The sequence below is a fragment of the Hibiscus syriacus genome, unplaced genomic scaffold, assembly GCF_006381635.1.
Source record: "Hibiscus syriacus cultivar Baekdansim isolate YM2019G1 unplaced genomic scaffold, ASM638163v2 tig00110597_pilon, whole genome shotgun sequence".
NCBI lineage: Eukaryota > Viridiplantae > Streptophyta > Magnoliopsida > Malvales > Malvaceae > Hibiscus > Hibiscus syriacus.
In genome coordinates, this window is record NW_024062795.1 from 5157603 (window position 1) to 5174848 (window position 17246).

A 17246-nucleotide genomic window follows, 5' to 3' on the forward strand; every position below is an offset into this window, starting at 1 on the left:
TTATTTCGCATTCTCACTAATCTGGTTATAGGGAAATTACTCGTACTCGATTTATTTCCCAACAACTGGTAATCAGAGCTATTGGTTGTGAATTTTGTCAATTTTTGCGAGGTTACTATTCATGTGAATAGTGAATTTCGTGAATAGTAAAAATTTTGTCGGCGATACGAGTTTGTCGATGGAGGTGTTATAATACACGGTGGTTCGCACAAATTGTCAGAAACGATTCGAAGAAGCCAGATTCGAGTGGGAGCGATGGCTGCAGACGAAGGGAAGGTGAAAATTGAAAAGTTCGATGGTGCGGACTTTGGCTTTTGGAAGATGCATATTGAAGATTTTCTGTACCAGAAAAATCTATATCAACCTCTATCAGGAAAGCAACCAGAGGGCATGAAGAATGAAGACTGGGCTCTTCTCGACAGACAAGCCCTCGGAGTTATCCGACTGACGTTATCCCGCAATGTTGCTTTCAACATAGCAAAGGAAAAGACCACGGCGGGTCTTATGGCGGCTCTCTCCAGTATGTATGAGAAGCCATCAGCCTCAAACAAAGTTCATTTGATGAGGCGATTATTCAATTTGCGGATGACGGAAGGGGCATCGATGGCACAACACCTAAATGAACTCAACACAATCACAACCCAGTTGAGTTCAGTGGAAATTGAATTCGATGATGAAGTTCGAGCTTTAATTATCTTATCATCTCTACCAGACAGTTGGAATGCTACTGTTACAGCAGTCAGCAGCTCATCGGGAAACAGCAAATTAAAATTCAACGATGTTCGGGATCTGGTATTGAGTGAAGAAATTCGACGGAGAGAATCGGGTGAAGCATCAACCTCCTCAGCCTTACACACGGAGTCCAGAGGGAGAACTTCAAAAAGAAATTTAAATCGTGGCAGATCCAAATCCAGAATGGGAAAATCAAGAACGGGAAAGAAAGATTTTACCTATTATAACTGCAGTAAGAAGGGTCACTTTAAAAAGGATTGTCGAGCACTGAAGAAAAATATCGGCGCACAGGAATCTGCCAACGTGACAGAGGATACAGGTGATGCCATGATTCTAAGCGTCAACAGTCCGATTGAATCATGGATATTGGATTCAGGAGCATCTTTCCACTCAACCCATGCTGATAAATCATGGAGAACTATGTCAGCAGTGATTTTGGGAGGGTTCATCTAGCTGATGATGAAACCTTGAAGATCGTCGGAAAAGGAGACATCCGATTAAAGCTGCCAAACCAGACCACCTGGAAGCTGACAGGAGTGAGACATATTCATGGCCTCAAAAGGAATTTGATTTCTGTAGGACAGCTTGATGGAGAAGGATATAGAACCTTTTCAGGCTGTGAATGAAAGATTACCAAAGGAGCACTCGTCATTGCTCGTGGTAAGAAAACTGGTACTCTCTATATAACCTCAAATTTAGAGAATATCATTGCAGTAGCAGATGCTGATGGAAAATCAAACCTATGACACCAAACGCTTAGCCATATGAGAGAGAAAGGGATGAAGACACTTTTGTCAAAGGGGAAGTTATCGGATCTAAAGAATGTAGACATCGGACTATGCGAGGATTGCATCTTTGGCAAACAAAAGAAAGTCAGCTTTGCAAAGATTGGTAAGACACCCAAGGCTGAAAAGTTAAAGTTGGTTCATATTGATGTATGGGGACCATCTCCAGTTCCATCTCTTGCAGGCTCATTATATTATGTCACCTTCATCGATGATTCTACAAGGAAGGTGTGAGTTTATTTTCTGAAGAAAAAATCAGAAGTCTTTGATACCTTCAGAAAATGGAAGGCCATGGTGGAAAATGAGACTGGTCTGAAAGTCAAGCGGTTGAGGTATGATAATGGAGGAGAGTACAAAAATCATAGATTCAGAGAATTTTGCGCAAACAATGGGATCAAGATGGAGATAATAGTTCCCATGACACCGCAACAGGATGGCGTAGCAAAGCGCATGAACAGAACTCTGAATGAACATGCCAGAAGCATGAGGATACATGCCGGATTGCCAAAATTTCTATGGGCTGAAGCTATCAACACTGCAGCTTACCTGATCAACCGTGGGCCCTCAGTTCCTTTGGATGGCAGAATACCAGAGGAAGTTTGGAGCAAGAAAGAAATAAACCTTTCACACTTAAGAGTGTTTGGTTGTATTTCTTATGTACACATAAACTCTGCTGAAAGAAGTAAACTTGATGTCAAGTCCAACAAATATGTCTTTGTTGGTTATGGTGGTGATGAGTTCGGCTACCGGTTTTGGGACTATGAAAATCGGAAGATCATCAGAAGCAGAGATGTCATTTTCAATGAGAATGTGATTTACAAAGACATGTCAACTGTAGAATCAAGCAGCTCCGATACCAAAGTTGAAACAAAGGAATTTGTTGAGTCCGAGGAGATTTATGGAAATGATGTTCAGATCAGTCCTGAAGCAGTTCAAGAAGAACCATGCACACCGAAACTAAGACGCTCCTCCAGAATTCCTAAACCAACCCAATGTTATTCTCCTTCTTTGCAATACTTGTTGCTGACTGACAATGGTGAACCAAAGTGCTATGATGAAGCAATGCAGGTGGAGGATTCAGTCAAGTGGGAGTCTTCCATGAAAGATGAGATGGACTCGCTTATGTCAAATCAGACGTAAGAATTAGTTGAATTATCACCAGACAAGAAAGTGCTCCACAAAAAGTGGATTTACAGGATCAAGGAAGAGCACGATGGGAGCAAACGCTACAAAGCAAGATTGGTTGTCAAAGGTTTTCAGCAAAAGGAAGAAAATTTATATATTGAGCAGTTAGATGTAAAGACATCTTTCCTTCATGGTGATTTGGAGGAAGAAATCTATATGAGGCAGCCAGAAGGCTTCATAGAGGCAGGCAAGAAAAACCTGGTATACAGGTTGAAGAAGAGCTTGTATGGTTTAAAATAAGCTCCTAGACAGTGGTACAAGAAGTTCGATAACTTCATGGGTAGCAGTGGTTTTACCAGATGCCAAGCAGATCATTGTTGCTACATTAAGAGGTTCGATAATAGCTTCGTTATTTTATTATTGTACGTTGATGACATGCTCGTTGCAGGCTCAAACATACAAGAGATTATACACTTGAAGCAAAAATTGTCGAAGCAGTTTGCTATGAAGGATCTGGGTGCTGCAAAGCAGATTCTTGGGATGAGGATCAAAAGAGACACAAAGTCGGGGACTTTGATGTTATCACAGGCTGAGTACATCAACAAAGTACTCTCCAGGTTCAACATGCAAGATTCTAAACCCAGTAAGTACACCTTTAGTTGTTCATTTTAGACTCTCCAAAGAACAGTCACCAAAGACGGAGGAAGAACGTGCACACATGGTAAAGGTGTCGTATGCCTCAGCAATTGGAAGTCTGATGTATGCCATGGTATGTACCAGACCAGATATTGCTCATGCAGTGGGAGATGTTAGCAGGTACATGAATAATCCGGGCAAGGTACACTGGGAAGCAGTCAAATGGATCCTCAAATATCTGCGAGATACCACAAACAAAGCACTTTGTTTCAAAGGTGGAGATACGATATTGGCAGGCTATGTAGATGCTGACTTAGCCGAAAATATTGACATCAGAATGAACACTACAGGGTATGTCTATTCTCTAGGAGGAACTGCAGTGAGTTGGGTTTCTCAACTACAGAAGATAGTTGCTCTCTCCACAACTGAAGCAGAATATGTCGTTGTTACGGAAGCTAGCAAGGAGATGGTTTGGCTCCAAAGTTTCTTGGAAGAGTTAGGCAAGAAACAAGAAAACAATGTCTTATATTGCGACAGTCAAAGTGCTATCCATCTAGCAAAGAATCCGTCTTTTCATTTCAGGACGAAGCACATACAATTGAGATATCATTTTATCCGATCTCTTCTGGAAGATGGGATTTTGAAACTTGAAAAGATTAGTGGAGCTCAAAATCTGGCAGACATGTTGACAAGACGGTGACTACGGACAAACTGAAGTTGTGTTCAACTTCAGTTGGCATGCTAGAATAACAAGACCAGAAATACTGCTGCATTGATCGAGGTGTGAAGACAGATTAAAATCAGTCTTCAAGTGGGAGATTGTTAAAAGTTAGTTCAAAGTTTGGCAACCAACTTTGAAAAATGTTTTTCAAAGTTTGGTAAATGTTTCTTTGAAAAAATGTTTTTCAAAGTTTGGTAGATGTTTGTTGAAAATAGGAATGGGTAAATTCACTTTAGTCATTGCACTTTAGGGTATTTTCAAATATTAGTCTCTAAGTTTCAACTATAAATACCCTAGCTCATTTAGCTTCAAAATCATCCCAAAATCCCAAAAATCATTTATTTCTACCAATACTAGAGAGTTTTCTTGTGAGTTGTGAGTGTTTTGTAAACACCTGTAAATTTTCTCTCTTAGTAAAAAATATGCAGCAGTCCGGAGACGTAAGCACAATTGGCTGAACTCCGTTATCAATTTCAGGTATTATTTTTTCGCTTTTATTTCGCATTCTCACTAATCTAGTTATAGGAAAATTACTCGTACTCGGTTTATTTCCCAACAGTTACAATACAATATTTATATACAAACTAATGAAAGTAATTATTCTGCTAACTAATTGCTAACTAAATGTCAACAGACTGTAACAAACTAACTGAATGAACTAAACTATTTCTTAACACTATGATAATAGCTTAAGTTTTTTCTGCCTCCTGTGTTTGCAAAAAAAAATGCTACATAAACTTTCTTCTATCTCAAATTTATGTGTTAATTTTTGAAAATTTCTTAAACCGATATTTAATTTTAATGTGATATTTCGATAAATAATCAAATTATGAGATATGATATTTAATGGTGTCAAGATTTTAATCACGTATGTAATCTAATTGGTTGTTGAAGTGATATGTCATGACGGGGCTAATTTGAGAATTTGGAAAAAATCCAGAACCACTTTGAAATTTTTACCAACTTCAAGTACCAATTCGTAGAATAAGCAAAACCCAAAACCGAGTCACCCAGTTCAGCCAAATGATCAGTCATCACCCAAATTTTCAAACCTCTAGAACTAGTTTGAATCTTTGGTCATTGAAAACGATGCGGATGCCCACACCAATCATTTACACTTCCAATATATAACAAAAAGATATATAATAAAATATAATCACACTGAAAACTATGAGAAGTCATATGATCATGCATTCCTGCTATCCTCATATTCCGATGTTTTTTTGATGTCAAATGACATAAAATTATGTTTTAAGAGTTTATTTTGATGTTTAAATAACAGAAAATTTATTTTTATACATTTTATTAAGTGATTAGTTATATTTTTAGACATTATTATAGGAAGATGTTTGAAGTTGTGTTTTCTTAAATGGATTTTGGAGAACAAGTCGAAAGATAAAATATGATCTTAAGATTATGTAAGGTATAAAATATTTAGTGTAAGTATTACACGATGATTCGAATAAGAATTTAATAATAATACAACTTCAATTTAACTCAAACTAGAGATCTTATTTAAACGATATCAAGTTGTTTATCACTTTTATCAATTCATATTGATATTAAAGATAATTTTTAATTGAAATGATTAATGTGTTAATTATTTAAATTAAATGTACGATATTATAAAAATAAATAATTAAATTGTTTTGAATTAAAATAGATTGAGTGGACTGATTGAGAATTAAAGTATTTGAAATTAATGGTTTCATCTAATTAATATGGTAACTAAGAGGGAAAAAAGGGTAAAGAAACGAGTGACTGATAGCTTTAAGACGCCTCCGTCAAAGACTGAAAATTTGGAGAGATTTTACGAGACAAACTCCATCAGAATTGGCATTCAACGGTAAAAGATGTAAAACGCACGTGCGGTGGACTTGGGTACTCACCTCTCATCACTTGGTACTTTAACCCCCCTAAAATCCAGCATACAATGATTATTCTACATAATTATTAATAAAACATTAACAGTATCGGTGGCCCAATGTCAAATCTAAATCGACAAAATTCCCATGAATCGGTTGACCGAGAATTTGATCGGTTCTGTAAAATGATGTGTTGCAGCTATGTCGGTCACGAACCACCGTGTTACCACCCGCAGTCAAACCGAGACCGAAATGCTCGAGCAACGCAGCCGCCGTCTCTTGTTTAGCACAGTCATTAGCTCTGCCATTACTATCGACGAGTTCACCGCCGCCGACATTAGGTAAGTCGGACTGCTTCGGTTCTCTCTTCACTTGAACCTTTTTTCCCCTACTTGCTGCTCTCTCCAATTCAACCCTATAATGCAACGAACTCAACTCATCCTCCTCCTTGTGAAATGTGATTCGATCACCGACGTTCAAGCCGTTTCCAAGAACGAACCGCCTCCAACCCTTGGAGAGAACCGGTTTCTTATATCGTCCTTGCCTACGAACGGTGCACACAAGCGGCCACTCGACGGTCTCATACGTGACTAGCAATTCCACTGCATGGCCGCCATTGAACTCGGGAAAGGAGCTTAAAACCCTACTTGGGATGGACAATCTTTTGAGACGATCGGTTTCAGTTAGGTATTTTGAGAAGATCTTCATTCTTAAAAAGAAAGAAAAAGAATCAGAGTGGGTTTTGGTAAATATAACTTTGTTGGTGAGACTAATCCCTTCAGTTCAGTTATTATATACATATGTGTGGGTGACTTAAGTGATATAAATTGAGTTCACTAAGGAAACAAGTTGGGGGAACCCAACGCTATCGCACGATTGTGTGGAATGAGCAATGGGTTTTGTTAGCTACTCGAACGCTTATCGCACGATTCTCTCTGACGTGGCATTAGGCATGCTGTGTCGCACAAAATGTTGTCAACTGCTATCGCAAATGATATTTTTTTAACTTAAGAAATTAAAATAAATTAATTTTATTTATGATTTATTTTAGTCAATAGAAGCAAGTTGGACAATGTTCGAGGGTCAAGATAATCAAAATATATAGGACTCAAAGTGATGCTGATGCAACCGACATGAGCAAGCGTACTTTGAACGACATTAAAATCACCCTCTGCCGAATGTAGGGTCTATTTTTTCCTACTTCTAGAACTCGAGGGAAAAAAGAAACTCTTTCCAGAACATCCATCCATTCCAGGCCACGTCTCTGCTTATTTCTGCTTGCCTCGATTTAACGGTTCGTCAATGAACAGTGAACGGCGTCATATGTTAACAAATCCAATTTGTTCACGCAAACTCTGGGAAGACAATTACCTTCCTAACCATGATTTATTCCACATTCCACCACAGCTTACAGTTTTCTTTGTCAACATATTTAAACTAATTTCATATGAGAAAGTCTAAAATATTCACACAGACTAATACACAGAGAAAATATTAAGAGAGATTAATTTACTTTATAATAAGAAAAATAAAAATCTATTAGATATTTAGATTTAAAAATTAATAAAATAAAATTTTTCTTCAAGACTCCAAATACTATTGTACCCAAAAGAAAATATAAGGGAGAAGAGACTCTTTTTGTGAATTGAACTGCTGCAATGCTTGGAATTTTGTGTCGCAATTTTTGAGCAACAGCCACTCTCACAGTCTGCAGGACCCGTGATTCGAACTTTCACTATTGGCTCATCCAAACCCAACTAATTCAAGATATGATTTATAGATTCTTAGTTATAAGTTGAGATTCATATAAAAATAAGTCCATCAACCATTAAAATAACGTTGTACATTCACCAAGGATATATGTGTTCTCATCCATGTACTTGAGGTTTTGATCAGAAGAAACCAAAACAATTGACAAAAATGGATACGAAAACACCATCTCACATCCATCCGGTTCAATTGACATCTATATCAGCTCTTTAAAAAGATTCTTTAATTATACATTGGCCATTGGCCATTGGCCATTGGGCTTCGGCCGCTTGTTTAGACAAAGGCAAGGCAGAAACGTGATGAATTTCTTTAATTATACATTGCACAAATACAATTACAAAACACCCTCAGGATATATATTACACATGAACTCCCACAACTTTTACAAAAAAACAAAACAGCCATGCTTTCGCTCCATATTACGACCAACGTTTACCTTTGCGTTCCAACTTTACAAAGATAGAACATGTAAAATAACAAAATAAAACAAACACTTCAAGAGATCAATCGATATTTTTAAAAAGAAAAATTATAATTATAATTATAATTATAATTAAAAGATACATTTCATGATGCATAAAGAGGATTCTGAAGAGTAGTATGCGACCCTTTCTTCTTGAAAATCCAATCACCCACCAGAGGAACAATGGGCTTCTTCTTCATCAACTTCCTCTCTCTTTTCCCCGCAAAATACCCTTCTTTTTCCCCTATACTCAGTATCTGAGACAACGTCGGGTTATTCTCCATTCGTTTCATCAACTCCTTTCTTTTCGCTTCTTCCCTCGCTATATCTTCTCCCTTCCCCATCTCCAAACTCACCGTCCTCGGCATCGGCGTAGTCTCCGCCGCCTTTTTAGCTGCAGCAGCCTCGGCTATAGCCAACTTCGACATGTTCTTATGGAGTTCAGCGTTCAATGAAGCCAACGCAATCTCTGTTTCGGATTCCCTTTCCTTCAGAAGCTTCAGCTCCGCCTTTGTTTCCTCAAGTTCGGTCTCGAGCTTCTTCAAGGTATCGAGAACCTCTCGGTGATGGGTATTATTCTCTCGTTGATCATCTTTACGGCTTAGAGGAGTACCGGGTGAAAACCAGGTGATCTCTTGGCTTGGAGGGCGGCTGTAAGTGTAAGGCTTCGGAGTGTATATCTCTCCGACGAGAAGCCGCTCGCCGAAAACGGCAACAGCTTCTTTGACGGTGCGAAAAGGACGGGAAGTGTCGACGTTGGAGCGATAGTCTTTTGGTGGTTTTGTAGCCGGAACTTGGACTTGGGTTTCCATGGAAGAAGCTGGAGATGAAATGAGAAGAATTGTATGTGTTTTCGCGTGTAGATTATGGAGAAGGAGAGGATGTATTTGATAATGAGTCTGAGATTTCTTTGCTTTTACTGCAAAAGGTTACAGAGAGAGAGATTTGTTGTTTGAAGGTTAAGCCTTGGAGGTAGTGGAAGTGGACTGCTTAACTACTGGGTCAATGAATGAAGGGGTATAATTCTGATTTTAGTTTCCATAATTTTGTCTTTTAATTTTATACTAGTACATTGAATTATTAATATCTTAAAAATATTAATAATTTTAATTTTTTATTGACTTATCAAATTCTTTTATTAAAAAATAAAATATATAAAATTAAAATGAATGCTTATAATTATAAATGTAAACTAAACACTTAATTATGATATTTTCTTATGATTACAAAAAAATAGTCACTTAAAATTACATAATGAGCATACAATAAAAATGTTAAAAACCTAATAAAAAATTCAAACAATATATATATATATATATATATGAACAAAATGAGATAAAACTACTGAAATACTAATAAATAACCATAAATCAGAGTCGAGCAATGTGAAAAAATAATCAACGAACACAAATTACGTATCTAAATCCAATTTAATAGTCTAAAACAGATAAGATCATCATAATAACAAATAAGTATCATCTTAATTAGTCACGATGATGTTAATTTCAAAAATGAAAAAAAAGATAAACTAAAACAGCGAACGAAACGTATCATAAAAACAGAAGAAAAAAAACATACCATAAAGATATAAAACAAAATCTCATAAAAATAAGATTATTAAAAACTAAAAAAAGAAAAAATGTGATATGAAAAAAAACAAGAAATATTAATAACGATAACAAACACAAATATTAATGCTACCGCATGTTAACCAAAATACAAAAATAATAAAAGACTTTAAAATTTTTGTGAGGTAAACTGGTAGAGTTTATAAAATATAAACAAAAATTAGGTTAAAATTTTCAATAAAAATATTTACGAGTGTTATAATTTAAGCCTAGTCGAATGAAGTGTTACATAATTGAAATAATCATAAAAATTTAAATTATAATATTATAAATGATATAAATTAAGTTATAATAATCATTTTATTAAATTAGACTGAATTAATAAATTAATTAGATATCATTTATATTAAAAACATCAAGATAATAAATCTTCAATTTTGACATGATAGAGGGACTAAAATCATAATTAAACCTTATAATGGCATTACATGCGGAATATCTGAGAGACAATTATAGAGCTTTCCTAATCAAACAGCAGCTTAATTTTAGGTGCTTGTAACTTTTGTAATTATAACTTCGTAATCATTGTTTGTGTCACATCCTGGAACAAGACAACACAACGCGAAACTCGGAATTTAATACAAGAGTGAAATTCATTGTTGTCTGTTTGAGAACAACTGGATTGATTTAAGTAAGCATAATGAAATGTAAAATTATCCGTACGAATAAGATTATTGAGAATATTATATTTTGTGTTTGGTTGATTTAGTAAGAATGTAATATTATCGTATTTGATTAAAGGAATAAAAGATTATTAGAATATATATTTGACCAAATTATTCTTATTATATATTTATTTTTTAACAAGTTGAAAAATATTTTTATATTTTATTTAAAAAATTTAAATTTATATAATTTTTTTACAAAATTAAAAATATTAAAAGATTTAATAAAAGGGTAAAATTTTATTTTAACCCCTGAACTTCATATAAAAGTTTAATTATATATATATTTTTTAAATCTAAAATAGTTTAAGGATAAATTTGTAATTTAACATTCGTAGAATTTTTATTATTCAATGACATAATAAGGATATTTTTGAAAAAAAGTAAGGGCATTTTAGTCCAAACACCGGTAATCCAACAATACATAAGGGAAGGGGTAATGATATTCCCGGTAATATACCCCAAAAAATTCACTATTAATAATAAAACATTACCGAGAATGAGATTCCCGACCAACCAAACGAGGAAATACAAGTGTTTGATATACATTAGAAAATTACTTGAAATTATGGTACCGATTAGTTGGATAAGGGATGAATGATGTGAAGTGAATTGGGCACTCCTCTCTTATAAGTTTTATATATTTTAAACATTTTATTCATATCTTTTATTATAAATTCATTTTTATTTTTTAAAATTTATAAGTTTATCATTCTTTAAAATTTTATAAATTTATTCCATTAACATAAAATAACATGTTCGTCGTCAATTTTGATCATCTAATCAAATTGAATCGGAGACAAAAAAAAGTATTACATGACAAATAAATCATTTGGAGAATATAGTAGAAAATTATGAAGATTCATAAATTTATTGGTTAAAGGGATGATTGTTATCCTTAGAGATCTTATATCCGAGTATTAAAGACTATAAGACCCCGTTTGATTCACATCATATTTCATTCCTGGAGGGTATGTTTTTTCTTGGGTAATGATACCCATATTTGGATGAGCTTCATTCCCAAGTGCAGGAAAAGAAGAAATACCAACAGTGGTATTTTTTTCCCGTTTTCCCGGGAATATCAATTCCCATTCTCTCTTAGGTATTTACTTATTCTCGGTTCTCATGTATAAAATACCCTTCTCCCCGCTTGGTTCTGGTTGAAAGAAAATATGTTTCTTCTTTGATTTGGCGTTCAGATTTGCTTTTAGCGTATTAGTCTCCCTCTCCCTTTTAGGTATTTGCTTATGGCGTTGATATTTCAATTTGTTTCATTGTTCAATTTTTATGGGTTTTTCACTCATGTTTATGTATTTTTTTCTACTACTACACTGATCTGCCCATTATTTTTCTAATTTTTATGGGTTCGTGGGACTAATTGAGATGCACCATTTTTCAATTCACCCATATTTGAGCTCACTTGAGTTGTAGCAGTTAAACCCATTCAAAATCTAAGGAGTTATCCATCTTTCATTGAAAAACCAGGTATATTTTCATAGATGTGAACTTTTTCTTCTTCGTTTATGAAACTGATGCCATCTCTAATTCTTTCGTTCTCTTGAGTCTTGACCTCTAGTTGGCTATATATGTTTCCCAACAATTTCAAATCTGTTACCTTTTTAATAGGATCCAACTGTTCAGACCTGTACATATCTATTAAGGCACATCTTTATTTGACAAGATCATTGCATTTCAACTTTCAAAAGGCACTCAAAGAATTGTACACTTTTTGAAAGTATTTTCTCTCTTTTGATTTTCCTTCACCTCTATTTTTGCTTTTCCTTTTTGTGCTAATGCATAAGATTTCTCTTGTCATGTTTTAGGGCTTACAAACTTGAAAAGCTTACAAATATCCTGCAGTAAGGTCACAGATTTCGGCATCACCTGTTTAAAAGGTACCTTGCCAATACTTTCTATCTCACTTGCTATCATTTCCATAAAAAAAATAAGTTGCTATCATGACTTAGTATGAAAAAGAATTTTTCATCTAAGATTGCTAGTTTGTTGTTGTTGGATTATTGTGCCTGCGAGAGGATTTTATTATTGTACTGCATGGTGTGGAATGTTATGGTGAAGTTATCATTCAACTAAGAATATACATCATGCCAACAAACCTTGGCCCCTTAAGTTGTTCAAAGAAGTCAAAATTTTTAAACCTTTTAAGTATGTAGGTTGAATGATACAGAATAAACGTCTTTCTTTTTTTTCTTTAAAAAACTTCCTATTATTACTTTGGGAATCATTGATTTATTTTATATTTAATCTTGTTTATTTTGATGTAATCTGTGATACATTGAAATTTTGTTCTATGACAACTGTATTTGTACTAACATTTTATACTTTCAATGTTCTTCACCATAATTTTGGTGGTGGTGTCATTGACCTGTGTATATTATATGCCTGTTCAATTTAATAGTTAACACTCGACCATTTTCTACTTATTATCAGGTTATAGGAATCATGGAATTGGTTGTTACTGATTATTAAACTTCTATTCCTTGAAATTATTTATACTTTCAAATCTGTTTCAGGCCTGCAAAAGCTTTATATTTTGAACTTGGAGGGCTGCCCGGTTACTGCTTCATGCCTGGATTCTTTTTCTGGTATATATTCTTGGCATGTATATTGCAATCGTTTTCCTCTTAAACTGATTGCATCAGGAGCTGCTGACTGCAATTTTGCTTTTGCATTAAAAGTTGATATTTCATTTAAATAATCTTTGTGCTTTTCTTTTCCAATTTTAATATTTTCCTGCTGATGACAGAAACTTGTGCATTTTCAATTTAGAAACTAGTTTTTGTAATCTCCTGACGGTCTTCCTTCTTTCAACATACATCATGTCATTCTGAGGAAATATTCAAAATGATTGATTGACCATAGAAACTCTACTTGCATCTTCTTTTGATTACTTTGTCTTCTACATTAAACATGATATTGACTTGGCCTTTTTACTTTGCACAGTTCTTGTATCTCTGTTATATTTGAATCTTAGCAGGTGCAATTTCTCTGATGATGGATGTGAGAGGTTTTCTAGTAAGTTGGCTTCATGCTTTCCCCATTACGCATATGTAAAAATTCTTAGATGGCGTTTGGCTTATTGCATTTTTTTGTTTTGACAGAGCTAGGTAATCTGAAGATATTAAACTTGGGTTTCAATGACATCAGTGATTCGAGTTTGATACATCTGAAAGGTGTTCTCCCTCTTCCCTTGTGTTGTTTGGTAGAATATTGATCTATATAATGTATTTGCTTCATATATGCGTGTTCCTTATTTTGGAGGACTGATAATGAAGTGAATATAATGGAATAAAAATTATTTATCTAAATAATGAGTGGTTATTCTTTGCAAAACATATAATAGGATCTCGTGATATGGTTTTCTTTATGAAATTTGTTCCATGTTTTTAGTGGTGGTTGCCATCCATAATTTGATTTTTTTTGCTTGGATCCAGGTTTGACAAATTTAGAGAGCTTGAACTTGGATTCATGTAGAATTGGTGATTATGGGCTGGTTCATTTGTCAGGTTGTTGGTCTAACTGCTACCATCTTTCTTTGTTTATATATTTGTTCATTTTGAAATAGAAATAATTAATTTAATTTAAATGTTTCTACCTACGTTATTTTTCTTCTGTTGTGGGAGGATTGTCATCTTCATTAAACCATCCTATTACCTCAACTCATAATAATTCTCCGCTATCTTATAAAAAAATAGACGACAGTGGCTGAAAACAACCGCTTTCATTTGTTTAGGTCTTCAACGATTGAAATGTTTGGAGTTGTCTGATACTGAAGTTGGAAGCAATGGCCTTCGCCATCTTTCAGGTTAGATATCCTCCTTTCTCATAGTATGACATTCTCTATATTTTGCAGTTGTTGTTACTTTCTGTTTCTAGTTTTGGTGGTAAAGTGCTTCTTTAACTCTTTTGTTGCATATAATTATTTTCTTGATTTGATTCTCTGTTATCGCTACCCTGATTTGCTATCCTTCTTTGAAGACTTCTCAAAACTCAGATGATTCTACATGGAAATTTTTTGAAAACAATTGAAGGCACCTATGTTAGACATATACCTGGATCTGGCATTCTCATATGAGTCTGCATAACAACATTGTTCATTTAGTAGTATGAGGAGCTTTAATCATTGAATAAGCATATAAAACTGATATCTTCTCAAACAATTGATTCTTATATATGATCATTCGATTTCTTTTGGTTTACTTGTAGGTTTGGTTAATCTGGAGAGCATAAACCTGTCATTTAATGGAGTTACAGATGGTGGTTTAAGAAAATTGTCTGGACTCTTGTCTCTGAAATCACTCAACCTGGATTCTCGTCAAATCACAGATGCCAGACTTGCAGCTCTTATCAGTATGACTGTTCGGAGTGCCTATTTCAGTTCTTTGAATTGTCCTTTTAGTTCTTTAACATGATTCATTGTGAAATAATAAGTTTTGTCACTTATTATACTGATGATTTAATTTTATTGTTGTCAAAGATAATAAATTAGTTCTGATTAGTCCTTAGTTTATTGTTGAGAAAGAGATTACTGAAACATTATTTTTAGTAATTATGCTTATAAATATGTTTTTTATTATTATAATAGCGATCATGCCAATCAAAGTAAATATTTTAGGTTATATAATAAGGATAATTCACAGCTTGAGAAAGAAAAAGTAAATTATTAGTTTTAAATAATTTTTAAGTAAAATAATATTTTTAACCAATCAAACAGGGCCTTTAGGTTATATAATAACAATTAAAATGATTAATTAATTATATTTTTTCAAATAAAAATTTAATTGATCAATAAATTTTCAAATATGAAATATTTTTGTTTAATACTGGCTTATAATTAGATGTAACGTGAAACAATAAATTTAAACAACTGTACTCGGTAATAATGTGCCAGAACTAAGATTGACGAATTTGAAAGTACTTCATTTGAAAGACAATTTCTTCAACAGTAGCAATATATCATCTTTTGGCAAACTTCCAAAAATAAAGCCTTTGTCTTTTTAATACTACTAATTGAACAGACGACACAGTTAAATGTTGATGTAAAATTTTAATATATTTTTATATAAATTATATAAAATTTAATATTAATTAAAATTAAAATAATACATGATATCAAGTAATATATTATCAACAAATAAAATTTTTATATAAATAATTTTTATTTAAATATTTAGAATTTCACTTGTTAAAAAATATAGAACAAGGACAATATGGTAAAATATACATTCCAGTAATCTTTTATTCCTTCAACCAAACACTGTAATCTTACATTCCTGCCAAATCAACCAAACACAGTAATGTAACATTTTCAGTAATCCTATTCCCTGGTAATCTTTTATTCTCATTGGTAATTTTACATTATGTGAACAAAACGCACCCTAAGAGAATATGAACTTTCATTGTCAAATTGTTAAGAATATTTAAAACATATATTATATTGTAATCATCTTATATTAAATAAAAAATATTAGACAATAAGGGGTGGAAACGAAATTTCCTTTACTTTTCCCTAATAAACCGAGAGAGAGGGAGGGAGTGAATAATCCTTCATCTTCCCAAGCTTTCCCATTGTTGAATGTTCAAACATTCAAATGAAGAAAGCTCAATTTCGCCCAATTTTCATAAGGAATCCAAACATAGTTCTATAACCCTTAGGTCATTGTCTATCCTTTTAGCACCTTTTATAGTAGACTCATAATAACAAGTTTAGTAAGTAAAACCCTAGACCCTAAATTAATATTTAGGATGAATAAAACATGCTAACTCATAGTATGAATTCAGATTTTTGTTGTTTATATTTGGCATTGGTTGTGTTTTTATTTTTAAGAACAATTGGAATTGGTAAAATCCTCCAAGTAACGAGAATTCGTTAATCTGAGAAATGTTATAAATTCGAATCAGGTGAGTGTAATTAAAATCAAATATGTATTTGTGTTTATTAACAAATGGAGACTATAGACGTGTCATTGTCTTATATTACTAAGATTCATTATTATTGTTAAACAAATAGGGAATTTATTGAGTGATAAAAGTGATGAAAAAGAATATTATTTTTCTTCTAAGATTCGAGTTTAAGTAACTATGTATATTACTCTGGAGTGATTGTCTATCGTTTTAGCACATTAATTTATAGTAGGCTTAATGTAAAAATAAGTGTCCAAACTATACACAAAGTTAACTTTAGGTGTTTAAAAAAATTTCGTTAAAAATAAATGATTAACTTCAAACGTTTCTTTTTTTGTAACACCCCCAACCCGTATCCCAACCCGGATACTAGTCAGAGATATTACATTGACTTTTAAAACACAACTCATTACAAATAATAGTAAAATACTTGAACTTATATTACGAAAAATACAATAATATACATATGGTAATATAAGTTTACCAAAATATTCAGAGCATACACAACTTAACTCTAAAATTACATGCCAACATCTATTTTCATAACAAAATGACCTACTGATTAAGTTGCTTCTGATCTTATAGTTGCAGGAGTAATGTTGTCCAGCTGCTTAACCTCGATCGACTTTATCGGATCCTACGTGTGAAACACTCACACGCTAAGTCATCGACTTAGTGAGGCAATATAATAATAATATCAATAAATATAAAGTAATTGTCAAAATGAGATGGGTTGCAATAATAAGATGTATGTAAACAATGCAATAACCAAAACCATGTTTCTTACACATATACTTATCACATTCACATTCATAAGTTTGCCTTAGTAAGTTCATTAGCCCATGGTACCATACAGAGAACCTAAGGTATGTGAGTATTGTGAGGTTGTGCACTATGCTGTCACTACAACTCATATAATTGCACCTAAGTGCCA

The 17246-nt window shown here is 33.5% G+C and overlaps 2 protein-coding genes across 2 annotated transcripts in view; one reads left to right on the plus strand and one right to left on the minus strand.

Annotated features, from left to right (window-relative positions):
* Nucleotides 1-9048, minus strand: part of LOC120134015 (WEB family protein At1g75720-like) — a 24583-nt gene extending 15535 nt beyond the window's left edge. The window contains exon 1 of the mRNA XM_039150493.1: nt 8190-9048. Within this exon, the coding sequence (XP_039006424.1) occupies nt 8202-8909 (708 nt within the window). The 5' untranslated portion in view covers nt 8910-9048 and the 3' untranslated portion in view covers nt 8190-8201. The remainder of the gene's footprint in view (nt 1-8189) is intronic.
* Nucleotides 8908-14820, plus strand: LOC120134260 (F-box/LRR-repeat protein 14-like). The gene is made up of 8 exons (XM_039150723.1): nt 8908-8980; nt 12214-12285; nt 12922-12993; nt 13352-13423; nt 13510-13581; nt 13843-13914; nt 14142-14213; nt 14615-14820. The coding sequence occupies exons 1-8, from the start codon at nt 8908-8910 to the stop codon at nt 14818-14820; spliced, it is 711 nt and encodes a 236-aa protein (XP_039006654.1).
* The last annotated feature ends 2426 nt before the right edge of the window (nt 14821-17246 follow it).

Coding starts and splice junctions, on each gene's coding strand:
- LOC120134260 (XM_039150723.1), top strand. CDS start 8,908: ATGGAAGAAGCTGGAGATGAAATGAGAAGAATTGTATGTGTTTTCGCG. Junction 12,286..12,921: donor CGGCATCACCTGTTTAAAAG/GTACCTTGCCAA, acceptor AATCTGTTTCAG/GCCTGCAAAAGCTTTATATT. Junction 13,582..13,842: donor GAGTTTGATACATCTGAAAG/GTGTTCTCCCTC, acceptor GCTTGGATCCAG/GTTTGACAAATTTAGAGAGC.